Raw genomic sequence first — 27,255 nt, 5'->3', positions numbered from 1 at the left:
TTCATATCGAAAAAAAATAAATCCTTATTCAATCGTACGAAATAGAATTCATCATTAATTCAAGTTCCTCGGATTTCGAAATGGAATCCCACTCCAGCTCCGAAAGCAGTGTGACATGAATAGATCAACCAATCAGTCATCACCTATTCTGGATTAATTGGGGATGGGTTCGTAGCCTCCTCAATCATTGGAGACAAGAAGAAGGTGATCCCTTCCACCCACCACATTGCCCTCTTGATGAAGAACCTGAAGCACTTACCGGCGAACCTGTTCGAAACACCATTTTCTCGCTCATTTCCAGAGTATCTCGTCACGATTATATATTACATAAAATTTTAGATTTTATTTATCCGCTCGTCCGAACCGACAATCACCCCGGTGTAATAGAAGAAGTCAACGAGCTTCGCGCTCGGGTAGTGGCTTTGGAGAATATGGTGCAGAGATTACAAACACCAGCAGCAACATCAGCAGCATAACCAGTAACACCATCATCAACGCCAATAGTACCATTACCACCCCAACTACAACCACGTCGTAAACCTCAACTTTACACTCTGTCCCACGAGCACCAATGTCATACGCCGTGTAGATACCAAGGAATACCAACAACAATAACCGACGAAGTATTAATTCATAACTTCATTGGAGAAACATTCCGCGCAGATTATGTAATCTCTAAAGTCTTAGAGATTATCTAATCTAGCCCTAACCATAAATCAGTTAAGCGAACCAAAATGATAGAAGGAAGAGTAGAAACCCTGACAAAAATGGTATGTGATTAACAAACTAAACTTGTTTTACCAACAGCATCAACAGTACCGTCAGCGTCACCAGCATCATCAGTACAGTCAACATCAGAATCAACAACACCTATAACATCACAAACTCCGTCAGCTCAAGAATCACTATGGACATCATTACGAATCAATAACCCGTATATTGTATCAACGAGTTATGAAGAATTAACTCATTCCCTTTAAAGAAATTATATGTATATTTTATATATTTTGAAATAAAAATAAATCTTTCCGTGCTAAGCTATTGTGTGTGAATCTTAACTACTCGGTTAATTCATATTACAAATATGCAATAATGTACGTCCTTCGGCCGCAACTTAACCAGCGTTAACTACAATCTCTGTCGCAATTCAACAAATTCCAATTCATAATAAATCAAGTATATATTTGATTTTACACTTTCATCATCGATGTACCCGAAACTTTTCAGATAACATCATTCGTACTTTGCGAAATTCACAAGAAATTCCACGAACCGAACATCATACATCAACAAATAACGAAGTATTGATTCATAATTTCAATGTCATTAAAGAAATAATACGTAAATGTTATGTACTTTTTAAAGCCTTTAGGGATTATTCAATTCTAGTTTCAACCGTAAATCAAATGAGTTTAATTTAACATTAACTCATTAAATCTATGTTACATCTGAAGAAAATATACATATATATATATTTTCATAAAGACTGTAATAAAATTCTTTTGTACAAAATATTAATTGTGAAATTTTTTTTAACGGGTAGGTAATACCCGAGAGATATATAAATTCACAATTAATATATTACATTCTTCGAATCTGATTCAGCAAATCATCCATTATACTCCCTACTTTCACAACAATATACATTCTTTTATAGAAATTAAAACAACCATACTCATTCAAAATTTAATTACATATTCTGATTTTGAAATCTCAAAATTCAACTTGAGATATGACCAAAATCATCACTCTTAGATCCTTACATCTTTCACAAGCTATATTTTGACTTCAAAACTGTGTTAGAACATCAAATGTATGTTAACTATTACAATCTGTGTTCAAACCCTTCGAAAATTTCTGAAGACACTTCGAATGATGAGCAATCGAGATGATGATCCAACCACATGTTACCCACAGTTATGTACCCGAAAAACTCTTGAAACCAAAGTAAAAGTTTAAACAACGTATCCGTGTCAGATTCTTTAGCATTTATTAGCAAAAATAACTTTGCGACTCCTATTCAAAGTAGCCAGTTTTGTCACAGCTCCAGCAAGTCAACTTCGACTTTTCAGTCAGACTAACCTTATTATAACCTTGAGATATACACCATCGTTACCAGGGAACCTTTTACATTCCACCACATTATTAACAGATGTATCAACAACTTCATTACCCTTTGACTTTAGCCTCTCCAAAAAGTCATTATAATTATTCATTGAAACCCCATCATTTACTCATTCGCATCTTGTAATGAGAATTTCCATACGAATCATTGGGAATTAGCAATCAGTATTTTGAAATCTCGCAGCATGTCTACGTCAACAGTTATATGTGTATATATAACGTCTATCTTCTGGACTTAATTTGAATGTGAAGATTCTGAAAAACACTTCGAACTACGAATTGGTTCTCCGAAAATGGAAAAATACTGATGAAGTAGCAAAAAAACTATAAACGACCTTAACAGTAAAAGTTTGATGATAATGAATAGGTGTGCTGGCAAAGCGCAGAAAAAGAGAAGTCTTGGAACTGAAAAACGGATTGAGCAAAGTAGGAAGGAGGCTGTGGACAAATTACAAAGACTGAACCTGACTTCAAAGGATCCAAATAATTCAGTATCTGCTGAAGTCATTAACGAATACCTTGCTCCTGACTCTAAACCCCTGCGGACAATATTCTTCATCATCCTCTGATATTAGAAATTCTAAAATATCATCATATCTTTCATTATAAATATCCTCCATATTTCTGAAGATATTTTCTTAATTTTTCTTATTTGAAATCATTTACCTCTTCGCGCTATCTGTATAACATCATAAAAGAAACTATTTTAGTTTCTAAATTCTGAAACATTCAAGTTTAAAATAAGAATATTTTGAAGTAGTGTTGGGAACTGAAGCATGAATTAGTATAATATAATGACACTTGATCAATGTGATTATATTACAGTAAGTCATGCTGAGTTTCTAAATGGAACGTGATGATTCACAGATCATAACATCATCATGTGCCATGTTATATGACTCTTGTATTCTATTTAACCTCTAAAATATCAAGAAAATATTTCTCGATGATTCGGCCTTTTCCAAGGTATTTTAGTAATTTGACAAGTCAAGATCGTGCCATCACAATTTCATTCCTAGAACATTAACAATGTTCATTTCGAAATTCATATCTGTGAATTCTGGACCATTACAAGCGGTGCTTAATCGCAAGAAGAAGAAACGAAAGGACAAAACTCCGAAATAGAAATTGGGGTATAAATTGCAGCAAATAAAAGAGAGCATTAACTGTGAATGATAATGATTATAGAAGACAGAAGCAGAGACTTTGAAATATAAGGGAACATATAAAGCCCAACGACAAACCAGAAATTATAAACCATATATATCGATGCATATAGTAATATAAAGACACGGGAGAACTAGGAACACTATAAACCCAAGAGTATAATAGAAGTAAATAGATTCTTCCGGCGGTAGATGAAAAAAAAGAAGAATGACCGATATGAAAGTTAGAAGTATATCAAGAATCAGAACTGGATGGAGCATATTGATGAATACTTTAAAATATGAGTTGAGGGGGAAAGAATAGAAGGTGATGAAACATGACTAGGAACTTAGAAATCAACAGATTTAACTCACACAATGGCAGAATAAGTGAATCAAACCCTCTAGTGAATAGGTTAAGTTTTTTTTTGATTAATTTAGTTAAACCACAACTAAATCAAGTGTGATTAGATCAACACCTAGAGCTATTATTCACCACCTGGGTGATTTGGACTGAGAGAGAATCGAAGGAGCTCACTAGATCTGAGTGTGTGTAACAAATGAGAGGCTTAACCAAAAATGAAGAACATAAGACTTTATATACCCCTACTGTTGACACACCCATACGATTCATTCATCACACGTACGAGTTGGCTTCATCAACCGTACGGGTGATCACTCACTCGTGTCTTATCATTTAGGTTGTAATTGTGACTTAGCTCAGCATCAACCATGCGTATGAGCCTGTCAGCCGTACTAGTGAGGCTTCACTCGTACGTCTGACTAAGTCTAACATAGTCAAACATCTAAATCTCGTTCCTGCAGTTCCTGTAACCACATACAAACACGGATAGGATAATAACGAGCAATCATGGTGGCCTGTAAACTGTTGTACCTGCAATGGACGTGGGTAGATGTCTAGGGACTTGCATAAAATGCATCAACAGATGGTGTGAGTTGTAAGGAAACGAAGGAGGTGAATTTATAAGAAAATCTCCGACAGAACAATTAAAATGGATGATCGCATTTAAAGCGGATCCTAATTCCCTTGATTACCGGAGAGTCAAATCTTATTAAGAAGATTTTCTTCAAATCCCTTAAAATCTGGGAATCAATCATATCTACGTCAAATGATAAGATGAATCTACACTTACTCATTTCACTCTTCTATGTTAGCTTCATTCGTACTCTTCATATAAATGGATTGTTTATCCAAATTATTCGCTGATGATAAAACTCTAATTTTCAGCCCGTATGTATCATGAAAACATACTTATTATCATTCACGACCTTTCCACTCAAATTTCGGGACGAAATTTCTTTAACGGGTAGGTACTGTGACAACCCGAAAATTTCCAACCAAATTTAAACTTTAATCTTTATATGTTTCCGACATGATAAGCAATATTTGTTAAGTTAAATTTCAAGAATTTTAAACTATGTTCATACATTCATTCAACCTCGACCAAGTTCCAACGATTCACGAACCATTAAACGAATATGATTATATATGTATATGTGTATATATATTATAACTTGAAATGTAAACAAAATATTAGATTAAATACTTTATATGATTGTATCTGTTTCAAAATATTTATCAATGGAATTAAAAGATAAGATCAAATGATTGAATTATCAGATATATTAAATTATGATTACAAGTCTCTGTTGAAAGGCCCACGTTGATTTGAGAAATCTTTTCATTTTAACAATATTCGGAAAATGGTAAAGTGATTTATAAATATGAACAAATTGTCAATCATTGAGAACTAGACAAAGGATAGTGGAAGATTGAATCTCATAAAGACTCGATTGATCTATTTAGTTTCAAACGTAAAAAACGTTTTCAGTTTAAAAATAACTTTATTATTAAAACGTATATAACTTTTATAAATATCTAGAACCACTTTTGACAACTCATTACTTAACTAGTATGATAAAGATAACGATATTTATATTTTATTTTATTAAATATATATAACGATTAAATTAATATTATATATATTTATACGCGTATTACACGTACATAGTTTTATACTTTTACTATACTTAAACTTTACCTTTACTTTATTTTTACTTTACTTTAACTTTAATAATTCATACTTTAATAATTCACTTTAATAATTTATACTTTAATAATTCACTTTAATAATTCATACTTTAATAATTCACTTTAATAATTCATACTTTAATAATTCACTTTAATAATTCAAAAATCTATTATAAATAGAATTTAATAGGTTTCATTATTTCATAGAAACTTGAAAATAGTTTTATCTAAACTCTCTCAATCGATTTACATATATATATTTACTCCGTATTATCTCAAGATATTATTAGTATACATAAAATATTACGACGGAGTGCTGTTCGAGTGATTTCGAAGTTGTTTTTTCGAGTGGGATAGGATTAAGGAAATTATGGGTTATAGGTATGGAGGTGATTGAGTATGGTTCATGGGTATGCTCGTGAGGTCAATATAGTGTTTATCATCTCCGTTGCGTTTACGTACCTTTCCTGCAATATTGAATCTCAATATTGATATGTTCGTGAATCTGAGGCCAACCTTGCACTTGTTCAATGACGTTATATGTATTTTTACTACGAAATACAGTATGGTGAGTTTCATTTGCCTTTTTTACCCTTTATATTTTTGGGACTGAGAATACATGCGCTTTTATAAATGTTTGACAAAATAGACACAAGTAATTGAAACTACATTCTATGGTTGAATTATCGAAATTGAATATGCCCCTTTTTATTAAGTCTGGTAATCTAAGAATTAGGGAACAGACACTCTAATTGACGCGAATCCTAAAGATAGATCTATTGGGCCTAACAAACCCCATCCAAAGTACCGGATGCTTTAGTACTTCGAAATTTATATCATGTCCGAAGGAGGATCCCGGAATGATAGGGGATATTCTTATATGCATATTGTTAATGTCGGTTACCAGGTGTTCACCATATGAATGATTATTTTTGTCTCTATGCATGGGACGTATATTTATGAGAACTGGAAATGAAATTCTTGTGGTCTATTAAAATGATGGAAATAAATGATTATGATAAACTAATGAACTCACCAACCTTTTGGTTGACACTTTAAAGCATGTTTATTCTCAGGTGTTAAAGAAATCTTCCGCTGTGCATTTGCTCATTTTAAAGATATTACTTGGAGTCTTTCATAGCATATTTCGAAGAACGTTGCATTCGATTCATTGAGTTCATCAAAGATTATTATTAAATCAATTTATAGTTGGATAGTGGATATTATGAAATGGTATGCATGCCTGTCAATTTTCGATGTAAAGAAAGATTGTCTTTTAAAAACGAATGCAATGTTTGTAAAATGTATCATATAGAGGGCAAATACCTCGCAATGTAATCAACTATTGTGAATCGTTTATAATGTATATGAACGGGTCCTTTCATTATATGTATTTTTACTACGAAATACAGTATGGTGAGTTTCATTTGCCTTTTTACCCTTTATATTTTTGGGCTGAGAATACATGCGCAACTTTTTATAACTGTTTTACGAAATAGACACAAGTAATCGAAACTACATTCTATGGCTGGATTATTAAACCGAATATGCCCCTTTTTAGTCTGGTAATCTAAGAATTAGGGAACAGACACCCTAATTGACGCGAATCCTAAAGATAGATCTATCGGGCCCAACAAGCCCCATCCAAAGTACCAGATGCTTTAGTACTTCGAAATTTATATCATGTCCGAAGGAGGATCCCGGAATGATAGGGGATATTCTTATATGTATCTAGTTAATGTCGGTTACCAGGTGTTCACCATATGAATGATTATTTTTGTCTCTATGCATGGGACGTATATTTATGAGAACTGGAAATGAAATTCTTGTGGTCTATTAAAATGATGGAAATAAATGATTATGATAAACTAACGAACTCACCAACCTTTTGGTTGACACTTTAAAGCATGTTTATTCTCAGGTGTTAAAGAAATCTTCCGCTGTGCATTTGCTCATTTTAAAGATATTACTTGGAGTCATTCATGGCATATTTCAAAAGACGTTACATTTCAAGTCGTTGAGTTCAATAGAGATTATTATTAAGTAAATGACAGATTAGGTCATTTATAGTTGGATATTATCAAATGGTATGCATGTCTGTCAATTTTTTATGTAAAGAAAGTTTATCTTTTAAAAACGAATGCAATGTCCGAAAAATGTATCATATAGAGGTCAAATACCTCGCGATGTAATCAACTATTGAGAATCGTTTATAATATATACGAACGGGTCCTTTCAGTTGGTATCAGAGCGGTGGTCTTAGCGAACCAGTTCTGCATTAGTGTGTCTAACTGATAAGTCGATATGATGCATTAGTGAGTCTGGACTTCGACCGTGTCTGCATGTCAAAAGTTTTGCTTATCATTTTGTGTCAAAAATTAACTACTTATCATCCTCAGGAAATTACCTGCTTATCATTTTTAGTCTAAGACACGTCTTGCTGCATTGATTGCATGAATAGTGTATAGACAAAAATTCATATCTTAGCATATCTGCTAAATCATATCTTATCGTATCTGTTACTTTAAACTTTGCCTGACATATCCCGCAAAGTCCTCCGTAATCTACGAAATCTTTTGATATATATATATATATATATATATATATATATATATATATATATATATATATATATATATATATATGTATATGTATATATATATATGTATATGTATATATGTATATGTATATATATATATGTATATGTATATATATATATGTATATGTATATATATATATATATATATATATTTATTCTATGTAATTAGAATACCATCCGTTAGCCAAAATCATTTCATATCGAAAAAAAATTCTTTATCCAATCGTATGAAATGGAATTCGTCATCAGTTCAAGTCACTCAGAATCCGAAATGGAATCCCATTCAAGCTCCGAAAGCAGTGTGACCGGAATTAATCAACCAATCAGTCATCACCTATTCTGGATGAATTGGGGATGTGTTCGTAGCCTCCTCAATCATTGAAGACAAGAAGAAGGTGATCCCTTCCATCCACCACATTGCCCTCTTGACGAAGAACCTGAAGCACTTACCGGCGAACCTGTCCGAAACACCATTTTCTCGCTCATTTCCAGATTATTTCGTCACGATTATATATTACATCAAATTTTAGATTTTATTTATCCGCTCGTCCGAACCGACAATCACCCCGGTGTATTAGAAGAAGTCAACGAGCTTCGCGCTCGGGTAGTGACTTTGGAGAATATGGTGCAGAGATTACAAACACCAGCAGCAGCATCAACAGCATAACCAGTACCACCATCATCAACGCCAACAGTACCATTACCACCTCCAACCACAACTGCGTCGTAAACCTCAACTTCACAATCTATCCCACGAGCATCAACGTCATACGCACCATAGATACCAAGGAGTACCAACAACAATAACTGACGAAGTATTAATTCAGAACTTCATTGGAGAAACATTCCGCGGCGATTATGTAATTTCTAAAGTCTTAGAGATTATCTAATCTAGCCCTAACCATAAATCAGTTAAGCGAACCAAAATGATAGAAGGAAGAGTAGAAACCCTGACAAAAATGGTGTGTGATTAACAAGCTAAACTTGCTTTACCAACAACATCAACAGTACCGTCAGCATTACCAGCATCATCAGTACAGTCAACATCCCAATCAACAACACAGATAACATCACAAACTCTGTCAGTTCAAGAATCACTGTGGACATCATTACGAATCAATAACGTGTATATTGTATCAACGAGTTATGAAGAATTAACTCATTCCCTCTGAAGAAATTATATGTATATGTATATATATATATATATATATATATATATATATATATATATATATATTGAAATAAATCTTTCCGTGCAAAGCTATTGTATGTGAATCTTAACTATTCAGTTAATTCATATTACAAATATGCAATAATGTACGTCCTTCGGCCGCAACTTAACCAGCGTTAACTACAATCTCTGTCGCAATTCAACAAATTCCAATTCATAATAAATCAAGTATATATTTGATTTTACACTTTCATCATCGATGTACCCGAAACTTTTCAGATAACATCATTCGTACTTCGCAAAATTCACAAGAATTCCACGAACCGAACATCATACATCAATAAATAACGAAGTATTGATTCATAATTTCAATATCATTAAAGAAATACTGCGTAAAAGTTATGTACTTTTTAAAGCCTTTAGGGATTATTCAATTCTAGTTTCAACCGTAAATCAAATGAGTTTAATTTAACATTAACTCATTAAATCTATGTTACATCAGAAGAAAATATACATATATATATATTTTCATAAAGACTGTAATAAAATTCTTTTGTACAAAATATTAATTGTGAAATTTTTTTTAACGGGTAGGTAATACCCGATAGATATATAAATTCACAATTAATATGTTACATTCTTCGAATCTGATTCAGCAAATCATCCATTATACTCTCTACTTTCATAACAATATACATTCTTTTATAGAAATTAAAACAACCATACTCATTCAAAATCAGTTACATATTCTGATTTTGAAATCGCAGAATTCAATTCGAGATATAACCAAGAATCATCACTCTTAGATTCTTACATCTTTCAAAGCTATACTTTGATTTCAAAACTGTGTTAGAAAATCATATGGATATCAACGATTACGATCTGTGTTCAAACCCTCCGAAATTCCTGAAGACACTTCAAATAATGAGCAATCGAGATGATGATCTAGCCATATATTACCCACAGTTATGTACCTGAAAAACTTTCAAAACCAGAGTCATAATTTAACACGTATCCGCGTTAAATCCTTTGGCATTTATTAGCAAAAATAATCTTGTGATTCCTTTTCAAAGTAACAAATTTTGTCACAGCTCCAACAGGTCCACTTCGACTTTTCATTCGAAGTAGCCTTATTATAACTCTGATATATACGATTACCCTTTTGTTATTGAGGAACCATTTATGTTCCACCACATTATCAGCAGATGTACCAGCAACTTCATTACCCTCTAACTTTAGACTCTCCGAAAAGTCATTATATTTATTCATTAAAACCCTATCATATACTCATCCGCGTCTTGTAACAAGAATTGTCATGCCAATTACCTGGAATCAGCAATCAGTATTTTAAAATCTCGCAGCGTTCTACTTCAACAGTTATATGTACACATATAACGTCTATCTACAAGATTTACAGACTGCGAATGTGAAGTTTCTAAAAAACACCTTAGACTATGAATCAGTACTATGAAGTTTTGAAAAAGACTGAAGAAGTGGCAAGGACGGTAGACAACAATTACGGCCAGAAGTTTGATAATAAAGAATAGTAGATTAGAAAAGCTCAAATGAAAAATTTGGTACTGGAAAACAGATTGAGCAAAGTATGAAGGAAGCTATGGACAAATCACAAAGACGAAACCTGCCTTCAAAGAATTCAAATGATTCAGTGTCTGCTGAAGTTATTATCGAATATCTTGCTTCTGACTCTAAACCCTTGTGGATGATATTCTTCATCATCCTCGAATCTTAGATATTTTAAGATATCATCATATCTTTCATTATAAATATCCTCCATATTTCTGAAGATATTTTCATATCTATTCTTATCTAAAATCATTTATCCTCTCGCGTTATCTGTAGCATCATAAAAGAAACTGTTTTAGTTTCTAAATTCTGAAACCTTCGAGTTTAAAATGAGAATGTTTTGAAGTAGTGTTGGAAGCTGATGCATGAATTAGTATAATATAATGACACTTGATTAACGTGATTATAATACAGTAATTCATGCCGAGTTTCTAAATGGAATGGGATGATTCATAGATCCTAACGTCATTATGTGCCATGTTACATGACTCTTATATTCTATTTAACCTCTAAAAAGATCAAGAAAGTATTTCTTGATGATTCGATCTTTTCCAGGATATTCTGGTAATTTAACAAATCAAGATCATGCCATTAACAATGTTCATTCTGAAACTTATATCTGCGAATTCTGGACCATTACAAGAGATACTTAATCGTAAGAAGAAGAAACGGAGGGACAAAGCTCCGAAACAGAAATTAGAGTATAAATCGCAGCAAATAGGAGGGGGTGTTAACTGTGGATGACAGTGATTATAGGAGACAGGAATAGGGACATTGAAATATAAGAGAGAATATAAAACCCGATAACAACACATAAATTACAAACCATGTATATCAATGTTTATCGCAATATAAAGACACGGGAGAATTATAAGTACTATAACCCCAACTTTTCTGAGCTTTTCCAACATACTATTTTTTATCATCAAACTTTCAATAATTAAAGTCGTTTACGGTTTTCTATGGTTTCTGCTCCTTCATTCAGCTTTTTCAAAGTTCAATGTATTAATTCGTAGGCTGGATGCTTTTCAAAATTTCAGAATGGAAGATCATTGTTCTAAAAGATAAATGTTATACATATATCTGTTGATGTAGATATGCTGTGAGTTTTCAAAGTACCGATTGCCGATTCCTCTACATTTACTGCTACCATATCTGAATCATTAGTTATCGATCCGAGGTAATTTCAGGAGAATTGTGTTTTTAGATGATTAAACGCTGACGGTAATATGGTGGGATATAAAAGGTTCCCCGGTAACAATAAAAGAACATACATATAAGTCAAGGTGATAATAAGGTTGTTTCGAAGGAAAAGTAGAAGTTGATTTGTTAAAGCTGTGACAAAATTTGCTACCTTGAAAAGGGATCGCAAAGTTATTTTTGCTAATAAATGCCAAAGGATCTGACGCGGTTACTTGTTAAACTTTTACTCAGTTGCCGAGAGTTTCTCAGGTGCATAACTATATGCACAAATCTTTCCTTCCGTAGATGAAGTGCGGTTGATTCATCCTATCGATTGAGGTGTTTTCAAGAATTATGAAAGTTTGAATGCAGATTGGAATCGTCAAGGTACAATTAAGGTTTAAGATGAAATCAAGTGGCAACTTGAAGAATTGTTTAGTTTCATAAGTTATAATCAATATTTTAATTCATTTTAATTGTCCAATGTTGATAGTCCACAGTTAGCAATTCAATAATTCATATATAATTATATATATAATATTCGAATTAATATGTATCGTGACCCGTATACGTGTCAGACTCGATCACAACTCAAAGTATATATATTATTTGAGAATCAACCTCAACCCTGTATAGAGAACTCGATCCTTACTGCATATAAAGTGTCGATGGTGATTCCAAATAATATATATAGATGTGTCGATATGATATGTCAAGACTTTGTATACGTGTCCCGATATTTAAAGTGCGTAAAATAAATAGCAGAAATTAAATGACAATAAATAAAATTGCGAGAATATAAATTGTGATAAAATAAATTGCGATAAATAAAATGTAATACGGAATTAACAGTTAGCTAGGAACAGTTAGCTAGGATTTTGTTAGCGTGATTTCTTAATAAAATTTAATATTGTTAATTGGTCTGTTTCTAATCAATTTTTATTGTGTCCATTATTTCTTCATTATGCCACTTGTTGGATTCTGATAGGTCAAAATCCAAATATGAAATTGAATTTGAATGAAAATAGTTATTCTTTGGTGAACGGATACGTATCTCGGTGGTTGTAAATAGGATAGTGAATAACTGTTGAATCAGATTCGAAGAATATACAGTGTAACTTATTAATGTGAAATTTAAATATTTCTCGGGTATTACCTACCCGTTAAAAATATTTTCACCATTAATAGTTTGTACAAAAGAATTTTTAATTACAATATTTTTGATAACATATATACATATATATTTTCTTCAGATGTAATCATGGATTTAATGAGTCAATATGATATTAAACTCATTTGCTTTTCGGTTGGAACTAGAATAAATAATCTCTAAAACTTAAGAGATTACATATTCGCCATGTTGAACGAAGATAAATGAGGTAGAATGATACGTAGAACGAAGATCATACTCAAAGTACAGATGATGATATTGAAGCATGGATTGTTGATGGTACCGGTGCTGTTATTGATGGTGCTGTTGGTGCCAGTGATGTTGCTGAAGCTGGTAAATTTTGCACCATATTCTCCGAATTTATTACTCGGGCGCGAAGCTCGTTAACTTCTTCTATTATTCCGGGATGATTGTCGGTCAGAATGAGCGGATGAATAAGGTTTAGAATTTTAGATAGAATATAATCGTGGTGAGATATTGGGGAATTGAGGGTGAAAATGGTGTTTCGGTGTGGTTTGTCGGTAAGTGATTCAGGTTCTTCACCAAGAGGTGAATTTGGTTGATGGAAAGGATTGCTTTCTTCTCGTCTCCATTAATTAAGTCGACTACGAACTCATCATATGAATTGGGGATGGTTGGTTGGTTGATTCATTCTGGTGACGCTGCTTTCGGAGCTTAGGTGAACGTCCACGTCGGAATATGTGACGATCGCTCCAAATCCATATGGACGAACACGTCATTCATCGATTTCATTGCGAGGTATTTGACCTCTATATGATACGTTTTGTAAACATTGCATTCTTTTGAAAAGGCACACCATAAATGAATATTTAAATCAAAGGTTTTCGACATCAGATGATTTTTACATATAGACAATCACCGTAAATAAGTTTACAATAGTACTTCCATTGACAATGCAGTCAAAATAAGATACATGGTGATGATTTGGTGAATGCAACGTTTCCTTGATAAATATGCCATGTAAGACTCCATGCACATAGCTTGTCTAACATATAAGCAAACAGCGGAAGACTTCTAGGAAACCTGAGAATAAACATGCTAACAAGTGTCAACACAAATGTTGGTGAGTTCATAGTTTTAATGTTTCATATAATCTGTATATAAAGGTGGATCACAAGATTTCAGTTGTTTCATCCATAAACGTTTATCAAAATATTCTACGAAATTGAGCACCCTGGTAACTAAACTTAACGTATATATAATTTGTACCCTTTGTATAATCATCTTAATAATACACGCAAACCAACGTGTACGCTTCTCAAATAGCATACGTCCGTTAAAAGGCTAGTGCTCTAGCTCGGATGGGGATATCAAGCCCTATGGATCCATATACTACTACTCGCGCCCACCAGTTCTTATAACTGGCAGTTAACAGTTACCAAAGCTAAGGGATTTTCGGTTCAAACTCAGTGTAGAATTTAGTATGTACTTGTATCCATTGCGTTTTAAATAAAGTGCATGTATTCTCAGCCCAAAAATATATATTGCAAAAGCAATTAAAAAGGGATCAATGAAACTCACGCATATAAATATTGTAAATCAGTTAATAAAGCATTTACATGTATTCTCAGCCCAAAAATGTAAAGGGTAAAAGGGATCATATGAAACTCACTGTTTAATATTGATATACAATATTGCAGGAAAGCACGTAGACTCATCGGAGATGATAAACACGAGGTTTGATTCACAAAAATACCCCCGAACATTACCCATAATTTCCTTGGCAATAACCCATATTTTCCTTGGCTCTAACTCGCTTGGAAACTTGTTTTGAAAATTACTTGGACAGCACACCGTCGTAATTTTTTATGTACATTATTATTTTTGTATCGCAAAAATAATAACACTAATAATAAAAATAATAAGATTAATAATAATCTTAATAATAATAATAATAATAATAATAATAATAATAATAATAATAATAATAATAATAATAAATAATATAATAAATACGGAGTAAAAATAATGAATTGAATCAGAAGCAGAAATCGCGAATTTATAGATGTGGCCAGCAAAAGGGTGCCATGCGATCGCATGGCTTCCCAAGCCATTTCCCATGCGATCGCATGGGAAGGTATGACAGCTCACAAACTTTTAACTTTTTGTTTGTCGGCATAATTATTTGATATAAATATAAATATAATATATTTAATTTATATAATTAATTATATATTATATTAAATTTACGTGCATAGTTAACTTGTAATTTTTGTTCCGATAAGTCGTACATCGTCACTCGACTTATGTCCCGGTTCCGGTTTTTCGAACGTCCTTACGTACGCTTAGAAAACTAGCAATTTTGGTTACGTGACGTGTACCTTTATCAAAAATTAAATTTAATCATTGATAACTATGTTACTCTAAGTGTAGCTTTAATCAATTAAGTGTTTTGGTTATTTGCTTCTATAAATCATCGTCTCGCAGTATATACATATACATATATATATATATATATATTTTATTTATTTATTTTGAAATAGTGTTTTATAAATCAATTTTTACTGTAGCAATTCACTGTAGCAAAGTCAATTTCACTCTAGCAAATAGTGATTTTCGAAAACACTGTAGCATTTTTGGGTACTGTAGCAATTTGAAAATACTGTAGCAAATTAGTGTTTTACTGGTTCATCTTAAATGCTTTAGTTAACTTATCTAAATATCAATCGAATCAAAAAACGAATGTTACTATCGTTTACTAAATAACTTGAAATTATATATATGTATATATCTTTTTAATATATAAATCAGTTTTTAAATACACCTTGAAAGTTATCTATAAATAAATTTTAATAATAAATATTTCAACTTATCATATATATTCAAATAGATATTTAAACCAATAAGTTTAATGTACGGTATCAAACAATTAATACATTGTTACCTTTTCAAGTTATAGTATATATGTATCTATTTACATATAATTGTTCGCGAATCGTCGAAAACAACTGAAGGGTATTTAAATATATAAAAGTAGTTCAAAAATTTTGAGATTCAGTTTTACAGACTTTGCTTATCATGTCGAAAATGTTAATCATACAAAGATTAAGTTTAAATTTGGTCAGAAATTTTCGGGTCATCACAGAATAGCTGTCGGAATAACTATCGGAATAGTTATCGGAATTCGAGGGACTTGAACTGGTTGAAGGATTCATTCCGTACAATCAGATGAAGAATATTCGATAAGAAATAGATTATAGAATGTAGATTAGTACCTTGCAATACATCATTTACATATGCATATATAATACTAAAATCCCATAAGTTACGTAAGAATCTACGGAAGCTGTCAGGCAAAGGTAACAACAACAGATATGCTAAGATATGAATTTATCTATACACTGTCTATGCAATAGCGGCAATAAGATGTGTCTAGACTTTAAGGATGATAAACAAGTAATTCTCGACACGAAATGATAAGCAAAACTTTTGACATGCAGACACGGTCGAAGTCCAGACTCACTAATGCATCCTAACGACTATCAGTTAGACACACTAATGCAAGACCTGGTTCGCTAAGACCTCCGCTCTGATACCAACTGAAAGGACCCGTCCTAATCCATCTGGACGAAGTCCATATCGATTATAAACGATTCATAACAGTTGATTACATCGCGAGGTACTTGACCTCTATATGATACATTTTACAAACATTGCATTCGTTTTTTTTTTTTGAAAAGACAATCTTTCATTACATCGAAAGTTGACGGCATGCATACCATTTCATAATACATCGAACTATAATTGACTTAATAATAATCTTGATGAACTCAACGACTCGAATGCAACGTCTTTTGAAATATGCCATGAATGACTCCAAGTAATGTCTCTAATATGAGCTAATGCACAGCGGAAGATTTCTTTCATACCTGAGAATAAACATGCTTTAAAGTGTCAACCAAAAGGTTGGTGAGTTCATTAGTTTAACATAAATAATTATTTCATAATTTTAATAGACCACAAGATTTCATATTCAGTTCTCATAAATGTACGTCCCATGCATAAAGAAAAAAAATATCATTCATATGGATTGAACACCTGGTAACCGACATTCACAATATGCATTTAAGAATATACCCATCATTCCGGGATCCTCCTTCGGAAATGATATAAATTTCGAAGTACTAAAGCATCCGGTACTTTGGATAGGGCTTGTTGGGCCCGATAGATCTATCTTTAGAGTTCGCGTCAATTAGGGTGTCTGTTCCCTAATTCTTAGATTACCAGACTTAATAAAAAGGGGCATATTCGGTTTAATAATCCAGCCATAGAATGTAGTTTTAAGTACTTGTGTCTATTTCGTAAAACAGTTATAAAAGCAGCGCATGTATTCCCAGTCCCAAAATATATATATTACGAAAGCATTTAAAAAGGGATTAATGAAACTCACCTAATGTATTTTGTAGTAAAAATACATATAACGACATTGAACAATTGTAGGGTTGGCCTCAGATTCACGAACATATATCATTTGTATATATATTAATACACATAATTGTGATCGAACAAATATATTATTATTATTGATGTAATTCATTTATATAGTAGATTAATATATATATCTTCATTTTATATATAGATACATTAATATAGTTAAGTTATGTGTGTTGAATATATATTTATATATATAATCTTTATTTTTTATGCTAATAACTTTAATAATGTCATTAATACTTTTATTTTCATAATCGTAATTACCTTAATAATAATGATATAGATAATACTGAGATCGATAATAATGATAGTTTTAGTAAAAATAATATTTTTAATAACAATGGTAATTTTTAATAGTTTTAATAGAAATTTTAGTAATCATACAATATTACTTATATAAATGTTTAACTAATAAGTCGATTAATGATACTTTTTAATAATAATAATAATAATAATAATAATAATAATAATAATAATAATAATAATAATAATAATAATAATAATAATAATAATAATAATAATAATAATAATAATAATAATAATGATACTAATAGTTACAAAAGTGATACCAATACTAATGTTAAGGAAAAATAATGATAAATTGTATTATTTTCATAATATTAATAATAATAATAATCCTAATAATAATAATAATAATAATAATAATGATAACACAACTAATAGTGATAATAATATTCATATTTGTTTTTATAATCATAATAAATGAAAATTTATATCATAATACATATATTAGTAATCATAATATTAATGATTAATTTTCATAATACTTAATTATAATAATAATTCTAATACTTAATGCTACTAATAATATTAACCACCATGATAAGTGTAGTAATAACAATAATAGCAATAATCATAATAACAATAATAATAATAATAATAATAATAATAATAATAATAATAATAATAATAATAATAATAATAATAATAATAATAATGATAATAATAATGATGATGATAATAATAATAATAATAATAATAATAATAATAATAATAATAATAATAATAATAATAATAATAATAATAAAAAGTTGCAAACTACCTCCAATATTTGGAATTACAAAAAAATGCCTCAGCCGGGTCTCGAACCCGAGACCTCTCGATAATAGACCCAACACCTAAACCATTCACGCCATTTCGTTTTACTTGACCTAAACTCATTCCATAAACAATTAACTGTATTTCTGTTCTTGTTTTCCCTTTCACCCTTCATCTAATCCAGTCGACCAGGAAAACCATAAATCAAACATCAACTAGCAACTAATTATCTTTAAACTATCCCAACGAAATACAAACACTGATTTTTAAAGGAATCAGGATTTGCAGCAGAAGAATAGATAAATAAAATAAATAGATAAAAAAAAATAAAAAGAAGTTGTAAAACCGTATGCTTCTTCTTCTCCCCAAAACAAATGATTGAAATATCCAATTTACAACAGCAAATAATGAAATATTTTAGAATTTAAACAAACGATTTAGAATCAAGTCGTCTGTGGGTGTTTGATTGTCAAAGCAGAATAAGAGAAAAAAAAACAAAAAAAAAACAGCAATATTAGCCCGTAATGAACTCGCACATTGATTTTTAATTCAAGACTGTTTTAGACAAAGTTTTGTATATGAAATATGTTTAAAATTACTCCTATAAACTTTACATATCCTCAATTTTACTGGAAACAAACTAGAGAACTCTAATTTTTACGATGAACAATCGGTTGACTTTTTAAAATAGAACTTTGACTCTCAAATTTGAACACGATATGAAAAATTGAGAGTTGAATATTTCCAGATAGATTGAGTAGAAGGTTTCCAACACAAATGTATTTATACATTTTGAAAATTAATTCATTTTCGAAGTTTTTGAAAAATTTGTACAAGAACAGAGAACCGAGCTGTATACAGGTTCTGTGTTTGTTTTAAATTCAACAATTTGAGTTTATTATATTTGATAAACGATAATGACAGTGAAAAGTAATTGAAGTGGTTCAGTTTTAACATAATTGATCGTTTATATGAAGGCCCGTGACTAAAGTTTTTCTCAATCAGACAAAATACATAAGAATATAAAAAGATAAAAAGCTTGATACACTGCTACAAATTTTTAATCCTATCTGATAAATTCATGTATTACGTACAGGTCTGAGATATAAACAAAAATATGAAACTGTTTGAATATGATGCCTACCCGAAAATCATGCTGTATATTATTTTGTTTAATTAATAATAAGGTTAATAGTTATTAAATATAAATATGTTAATATTTTAAAAATACAGATAAATAATAAAAAAAAATATATATATTAATCAAATTAAGTCTAATGGTAATAATAGAAATAGTGATAACAAATATTAATAATACTAATATTAATAATTATTATAATAATGATTAAAATAAATCATGGTAAGTATGATAATAATAATATTATTAATGTAAAAGAAAAATAATGATTTTTAATGATTTAGGTGTTAATAATATTTGATAATTCTATAAATAATAATTAAGACATATCAAGTTACATGTACCAAATCCCTTATTAAAACAATAATATTTATAATACAGATGTTAATAACAAAAATTTAATAACATTACAATATTAGTCATAAATAAAATTTTAAATTTTTATTTCTAGTTATAATAATGATGCTATTAATAATATCTATAATACTATTAATATTATTAAATAATAATCATAATCAAATGTACCAGATTTCATATAATAACATTAATGATACTGTTATTAAAATTAATATTAATATTTATATAGATAGTGAAGATTTTGATTTTAATACAACAACTATATTTTTAAATTATATTTTATATTATTAATTACATGATATAATATGATAGCCTTTAATGAATATTTATTATTTATATTATAATACACATATAATAATAATTAATCATAGAATTTATAGTTATATATATAGATTCATTTTAAATTTACACTCATTTACTTTGTATTCTATTTTACGTAATTAATTCAAATGTTTAAATTATATTTTATAATTTCAATTTAATATACGTATACTTACATTTACATATACATATTTAATTACAAACAATTGTTCGTGAATCGTCGGGAATGGTCAAAATGGCAAATGCATTCATGTAACTATTCCAAAGTTTTCGAGACTCAACATTACAGAATTTGCTTATCGTGTCAAGATCAGATATAAAGATTAAGTTTAAATTTGATTGGAAATTCCCGGGTCATCACACATTGCAAGTTAAGAAGTTTAGCTCAATGAATCTAACTTGAAGATATATAAGACTGTTACTCGCCATTGATTGTAGTCAATGTCTAGTGTTCTATTTGAAACTTTTAATATGTAATTCATTAGAGTTTGCACTTCTATGAAAGAATGTTGCTATTATCGTTATTGCATATGATAAATTTATCGCAACTATATATTAATTAGATACTTAATAGATAATTATCATAGATATATTAAATTAAATGCCGAGATTATCATTTTAAAAAACTGTGATATATTTACTGCCTTTTTATATATTCATCGTGAATATACAATAAGAGCACTCCCTATGGTCACTTTACTCGTCGTTAACAACACTTTACCCGTCACCTCCTGTAACTAACCATAGACATGTCTTAGTTACCTGCACTCGCCACCGCAATCACCATCAATTTTGCGAGACTTTTATCCAGGTGTTTCCTTCCTTGTTGCCAAAGAAGAATGAGAATTAATAAAGTTTTCTTGAGGTTTTTCGCTTATTTATTTATTATTGAACAAAAGCGATGAGGCGAAGCCACTTTACCGAATTGTAATTGGGTCCCATGTGGTGAAAAGTGAATGTCTCAGACGGCTATTTGCTGAACACCTTTTTAAATGGCTATATGCCAAATTCAAATTTTTTATACATTACATTACACTATATAAACATTAAACAAACAGTATATCGACAAACTCATTTTACAAACACTATAAAACTACCCTTTCACTGTAAAAACTACACATTCTCTCAATATAAAAAGATTTATAAATACCTACACAACCTAATTCGTCACCTGGTCAAGATTTTATGAACGCTTTGTTAATAACCCAATTGTAACGTCGACCGCTAATTCTTCTTTTGCTCGTTAAGGGAGTAGTTTGTCACCGGCTAGTCAACCACCATTACAACAACAAAACTACCTACAAGGACCACCATTTTAAAAATTGTATTATCCACAAACATCATTTCAACAACCGTTCCAGTAACGATACTACCCACAAACACCATTTTAACAACAACCATTTCCACAAACATTATATCAACAAATGTATTATTCACAACAACCATTGTAACAACCACTATTTACGATGTTTTCAAAAAAATTGGCTAAGTGGTCGATCGGACGACAACATTATGGCAACACTTGTTCGGGTATAAGGTCCAAACTTCTCAAAAAATCGCTCACGAAGGTGTTTGTCAAGTAGTTAAAGAAATCCTGAAATTTTTTGCGCCGAAAGGTGTAATGGGATGAACACAAAGACGACTTGCACAATAAATTCCTCCCTACCCTGTTGATAAAAACTACCAAATACTAATCTAATCCTTATTGATAACACGAATTTGGATAATTTATTTAAGGATGATACCATACGTCGTCCACCGGGTCGTTCCACAAGCCGCAAGAGCCAACGTAGTTCCGAATCATCCGATGCTACTTCTTCTCAATGTTCGTCCAAAGATGTTCGTGTAGAAATAAAAAAAAGCAGCAAGAACACAAATTAAAACATTTCATATTGTTCAAGATGTGGCAAGGAAGAAATTAATGTATATGGCATTCGAGATACTCAACCACCCAATTAATCCACACGTGTCGGAAGAAACTACTAGCCGACTTTCAAGACGATTACATGGGTTATTTGCGTAAACCGGATGGATCACAAGACAAAGAGAACGAATAGGATTAGTTTGTGTTTTATTTTATGTTGGTTTAAGTATCGTCATGTTTTAATTTATGTATGTTTTATTAGTTTGTCTTTGTAAAAAAAATGTAACTGTATTTGCGTTTATCAATAAAATGTAGTTTAAAAAAATTGTGATTATACGTATAAAATAAATGACGTGACAATTAAAAAGGAAGATGTTTTAGTTATGATAGACAATGGTTAACTATATGATTTTATGAATTAGTTATAGAATTTAAGTATTAATATTAATATGAGGTTAATGTAGTAATTAAGAGAATAAATAGTGTTAGTCAAGATTAAGAATGATGATTTGATATTTAAGAGGATAAATATTGTTGGATGCTATGACAATGTTACTTTTTTTAGTAGCTTTTGATAACTCCTAACTTTGATGCTCTCTAGTAGAAGTTTCATCACTTTGGGGGTGATTCGTGGATTAATGTGGTACGTGCTGACTTGTACGGAAAGGGTATTTTGGTCTCATTTTAAAACTTTTCTCTACATCTCCATTGCTTACACCATATATATGTACTAAAATCGTCATATACATCTAGAACAAAAAAAAAATACTTTCGTTATTCAATCAATAAGTCACACCCACATCTCTTTCCTATCCTCATAATCTCTCTATCTCACTTAAAAAACTAAAATCAAACTCTTGACCCTAATATTGAACAATCATCATAAACCAAAGGTACGTTTACTTATACTTGAAGAGTAGTATTGTTTTTTTTTTTTTTTTTTATAATATCATGATAGGAAGTTTCAATCTTTGTTTTTTTAATTAATCCAATAATTGATGTAAAAAACCGCAAGTTTTGAATTTGTTTGAAGATCTTTTGATTCATGGATTTTTGTTGGATTGTATGGATTTAATCTTGGTATGATTCAATTAGATATCTTCTAGTCAAAGTTTCATCTTTTGTCATGATTAGGGTTCTTAATAACTGAAACGACATCGGTATCTCATAGATAAGTTAGTCAAGTTTGTTCCTTTTAGTCCCAGTTTTGATGATTGGGCTTTTGTTTATCTTTTGGTGTTAATTTTTTTAGTCTAAATTAATCGAATCAACAAGTTACTCTGGTTTGATGTTCTTTTTTGGTGGGGGTCAAACATAAACAGTTCATATTTCTCTTTCAATTAATGACTTAATAATTTGAATTTAATGTAGTTAGACTCTTAACCCTTTCCGATGAAGGATCTTTAGGATCATTTTGCTATAAACAGTATGATGATGAGAATTTAAACAATTTTTGTGAAAATTAAATTCACCACAAGGGTTTTGGAAAACCATCATTTTTGTGACATTCTTTGTTACTTGTAAATCATTCATGTATGGCCTTTTAAAAAAAAAAAAAAAAAAAAAAAAAAAAATCTTTTTTTGCATATCATACTTCATACTTTACTATTAATAACATAATAATGTTTCTGGATCTATATGTTTTAGTCAACTGCCCCTTCAGAATTAAATATATATGTGAGTCCATTTTGCTTGCAGGCTTTATCTGCTTTGTGGTTGGTTACATCATTTTGTATTTGTATTTGTTCTTGTATACTATCTTATATATCTGATTTATGGTTGGTTACACATTTATTGCATACGTATGTATCCCTATTGACCAACATCAGTTTGTTTGATTATTCATATCTTGTTTACTAGCCTGCAAGTTTCTAAATTCATATATCTTTATGCAATTTCAGGACGAGTAGCGGCTTTTGCAGCCAAAACATATCGAATCGGGTATCATGCACATGATATAAAAGATACTATTTTTGCTGTTAATACTTAATCTTTGGAGGAACTCATAATTAGATGCAAACATCCCAGAAAACCCGGTTCTACCACCAACCCGACCCGATTGAACCCTTTTGCTTTACGGATTCACGTTTCCAGATCTTGAACAACAATGGCTACCCGGGCCCACACCATCAAGAACCATCCGTTGTTTCATCACAAACAGTCAACCAACAATTCTTCACCTTGGAATCATCTCCTGCTATAGAATATCCATTTACCGGTACTGCGTTATCAAATATTCGAAGCCCGTTTTCCCCGCAAGGGTCTGCTCAATCATGCTTATCGAATCTACAAAACTCGTCCCCCGACATCACGTCTGGATCACACATTAGTAGTGAAGTTGAGCAAGTTCTTAAAGAAATGGAGATTGAGCTGTTAGAAACTGATGTTGAAGATGGGTCAATTAGTAGCTCGTTTAACAACGCTAACAAGTACCAAAAAATGTTGCAATTGGGTATTTCAAATTTAGATGTAAAACAAACCCTAATTGCAATTGCTCATGCAATGGATAATGGTGCTAAAGAAGATGCAGATTTATTAATGGAATCTTTGGAAACAAAAGTATCTGTAACCGGTGAGCCTATTCAACGATTGGGCGCGTACATGTTAGAAGGTTTACGCGCACGCAAATATTCTTCCGGTAGCAAAATTTACAAAAAGTTACGATGTTACGAGCCAAATCCGAAAGAATTAATGAGTTACATGTCGATTCTTTATGAGATCTGCCCGTACTACAAATTTGCATACACGTCAGCAAATGTAGTCATCAAAGAAGCTATGCAAAACGAGAACCAGGTCCACGTCATCGATTTCTTAATAGCACAAGGTAGTCAATGGGTCCAGCTCATCGAAGACCTCGCCAAGCGGCCTGGTGGGCCCCCGAGACTTCGTGTGACAGGAGTCGATGACGGTGACTCATCTTACGCCCGAGACGGCGGGCTCCACATTGTTGGTCAAAGACTAGCTAACGTTGCGGAAGTAAACGGAGTCCCGTTTGAGTTTCATGCGGCCGCCATTTCGGGTAGCGACGTCGAGTGGGGTAACCTAATGGTTCGACCTGGTGAAGCCATAGCGGTTAACTTTCCTTACATGTTACACCACATGCCTGACGAGAGTGTTAGCACAACTAACCATCGTGACCGGCTAATCCGTTTGGTCAAACGGTTGACTCCAAAAGTCGTTACACTCCTCGAGCAAGAATCAAACACTAACACCTCGTCTTTTTCCAAACGGTTTGAGGAAGCGCTTGATTATTACACGGCAATGTTCGAGTCCATAGATGCTAAGCTGCCGAATAACATAGTGATGGCACGTGACAACGAACGTAGGATAAATGCAGAGGCGAATTGTGTAGCTAGGGATATGGTTAACATAGTAGCGTGCGAGGATCAAGACCGGGTTGAAAGACACGAGCCATTAGATAAATGGAGGTTTAGGCTACAAGCGGCTGGGTTCGTAGGTCAGCCGTTGAGTTATTCGGTTGGGATAGCAGTGCAAGACGTGTTAAAAGATTTTAGCGAGAGTTATGAGCTTGAGGAGAAGGACGGTGCGCTTGTTCTTGGTTGGAAAACCAGGCCGATGGTAACTTGTTCTGCTTGGAGGTGATTATTAGTCATAAGAAGATTATGTTAGGATTAATAATGTTGTTGTGTAACATATATTGTATGTACTAAACTACTTTATGTAATGTTTTCTTCCCCTTAGACTTATGGTTGTGTTTGTGTAGACTGTTTGTATTGTATATTGTATAGTATAGTATGTTCAAAAGAAACAAAAAGTTTTTTAATTGCTAATGATATATTCACCACTATTTTTGATAGATCAATTATTATAAAGTCGTATTAGATAAAGAAATAATGCACAGACGATAAATCTTTCAGAAAGTGATGATAAATTTATGATCACCCTTAGATTCATGCTATAGACAATGATGGATGGACCTATTTAACGTGGGAAATGGGCCGATTTGACCAGTCAAAGTATCATTTGTATGTTTTGTTATTTTGGAAATAGGGTTGTGGTTAATATTGAGAACTAGTATGATTTAAGAAGAATGTAAGTAAGCATCCAGATATGTTCAAAAAGGTTCATGTTAAGATGCGTGGTGTTCGTTAAAACTAAGTAAAGGTGCACGTGTAATATTGTTATTTGCAAATTAGGTAAATAGAAAAGGAGGTTTACTATTCAAAACTGTATTAAATGTATCACTATTTAGGAGTTGACTTGGACTTGTAAAAGAGAAGATGACTTTAGAACCACCGTAGAAGATTATTTTAGCCCTCAAATTACAGCAAATGGGGATTGAATCTGGATCTCTTTGTAACTTTCCAAGTATCTTATTATCTAGCCACCCCTTGGGATTACCGTAGAAGATTAATACTGTATATACAGTTGAATGTTATATAGTATGAAAATAAATAAATGTCTTAAAATGAAAATCGTGAACTATAATCTGAAGCTTATGTTTCTTCCGTCTATATGCAAGAGTTTGCTCATATACTTGGTTAACCAGCTTATAGAAAATTGTTGAATCATGATGTTATTAGTACTTATTACCTTGTTCAAAGTATGACATTATGTACGTTCAGGAACAAATGTCTCAACAAATTAAGGATATCTTAGGTGGTGATTATAAAGAAGTTATTTTTAAGGTTATTAACAACGATGGGTCGTATGCATCTTCCGCGGCATATTAGTTTGTTCTGAGTTATTCTTTTTGTTTGTAGTTTTGTTTTATTTGCGGGGTAATTTTGTTGTGCGTCTAGTCGTTTGGTCTACTTCGGTTAGTGATGTTTGGTAGCTTGCTTTTTATGGTTGTTTAGTTGTTTTTTCCGGATCAGTTTGTTAGTTATGACCCGGCTCGGCACGTATATAGAAAGCGGATGCTTGTATTTTTGTTTTCTTGTCTTGAGCCTAGCTGCTTAGTTTCGATTATATTCTTGTTTGTTTGTTTCATTTTTCGATGAAAAATTTTTGGTTATATAGTTTTGGTTCTTCTTACCAAAAAAAAAAAAAAAAAAAAAAAAAAAAAAGA

General features: G+C 31.5%; 1 protein-coding gene across 1 annotated transcript; it reads left to right on the top strand.

Annotated features, from left to right (window-relative positions):
* The first annotated feature begins 22,964 nt into the window (after positions 1-22,964).
* On the top strand, positions 22,965-25,930 carry LOC139864846 (scarecrow-like protein 13). Its single transcript, XM_071853415.1, has 2 exons — positions 22,965-23,116; positions 24,125-25,930. The coding sequence occupies exon 2, from the start codon at positions 24,237-24,239 to the stop codon at positions 25,824-25,826; it is 1,590 nt and encodes a 529-aa protein (XP_071709516.1). The 5' UTR covers positions 22,965-23,116; positions 24,125-24,236; the 3' UTR covers positions 25,827-25,930.
* Positions 25,931-27,255: the final 1,325 nt, after the last annotated feature.

The sequence above is a fragment of the Rutidosis leptorrhynchoides genome, chromosome 8 (assembly GCF_046630445.1).
Source record: "Rutidosis leptorrhynchoides isolate AG116_Rl617_1_P2 chromosome 8, CSIRO_AGI_Rlap_v1, whole genome shotgun sequence".
Lineage (NCBI taxonomy): Eukaryota > Viridiplantae > Streptophyta > Magnoliopsida > Asterales > Asteraceae > Rutidosis > Rutidosis leptorrhynchoides.
This window is presented reverse-complemented; position numbering and strand designations above follow the sequence as displayed.

Excerpts from the sequence above, each read along its gene's own strand:
- LOC139864846 (XM_071853415.1), top strand. The coding sequence starts at position 24,237 with ATGCAAACATCCCAGAAAACCCGGTTCTACCACCAACCCGACCCGATT.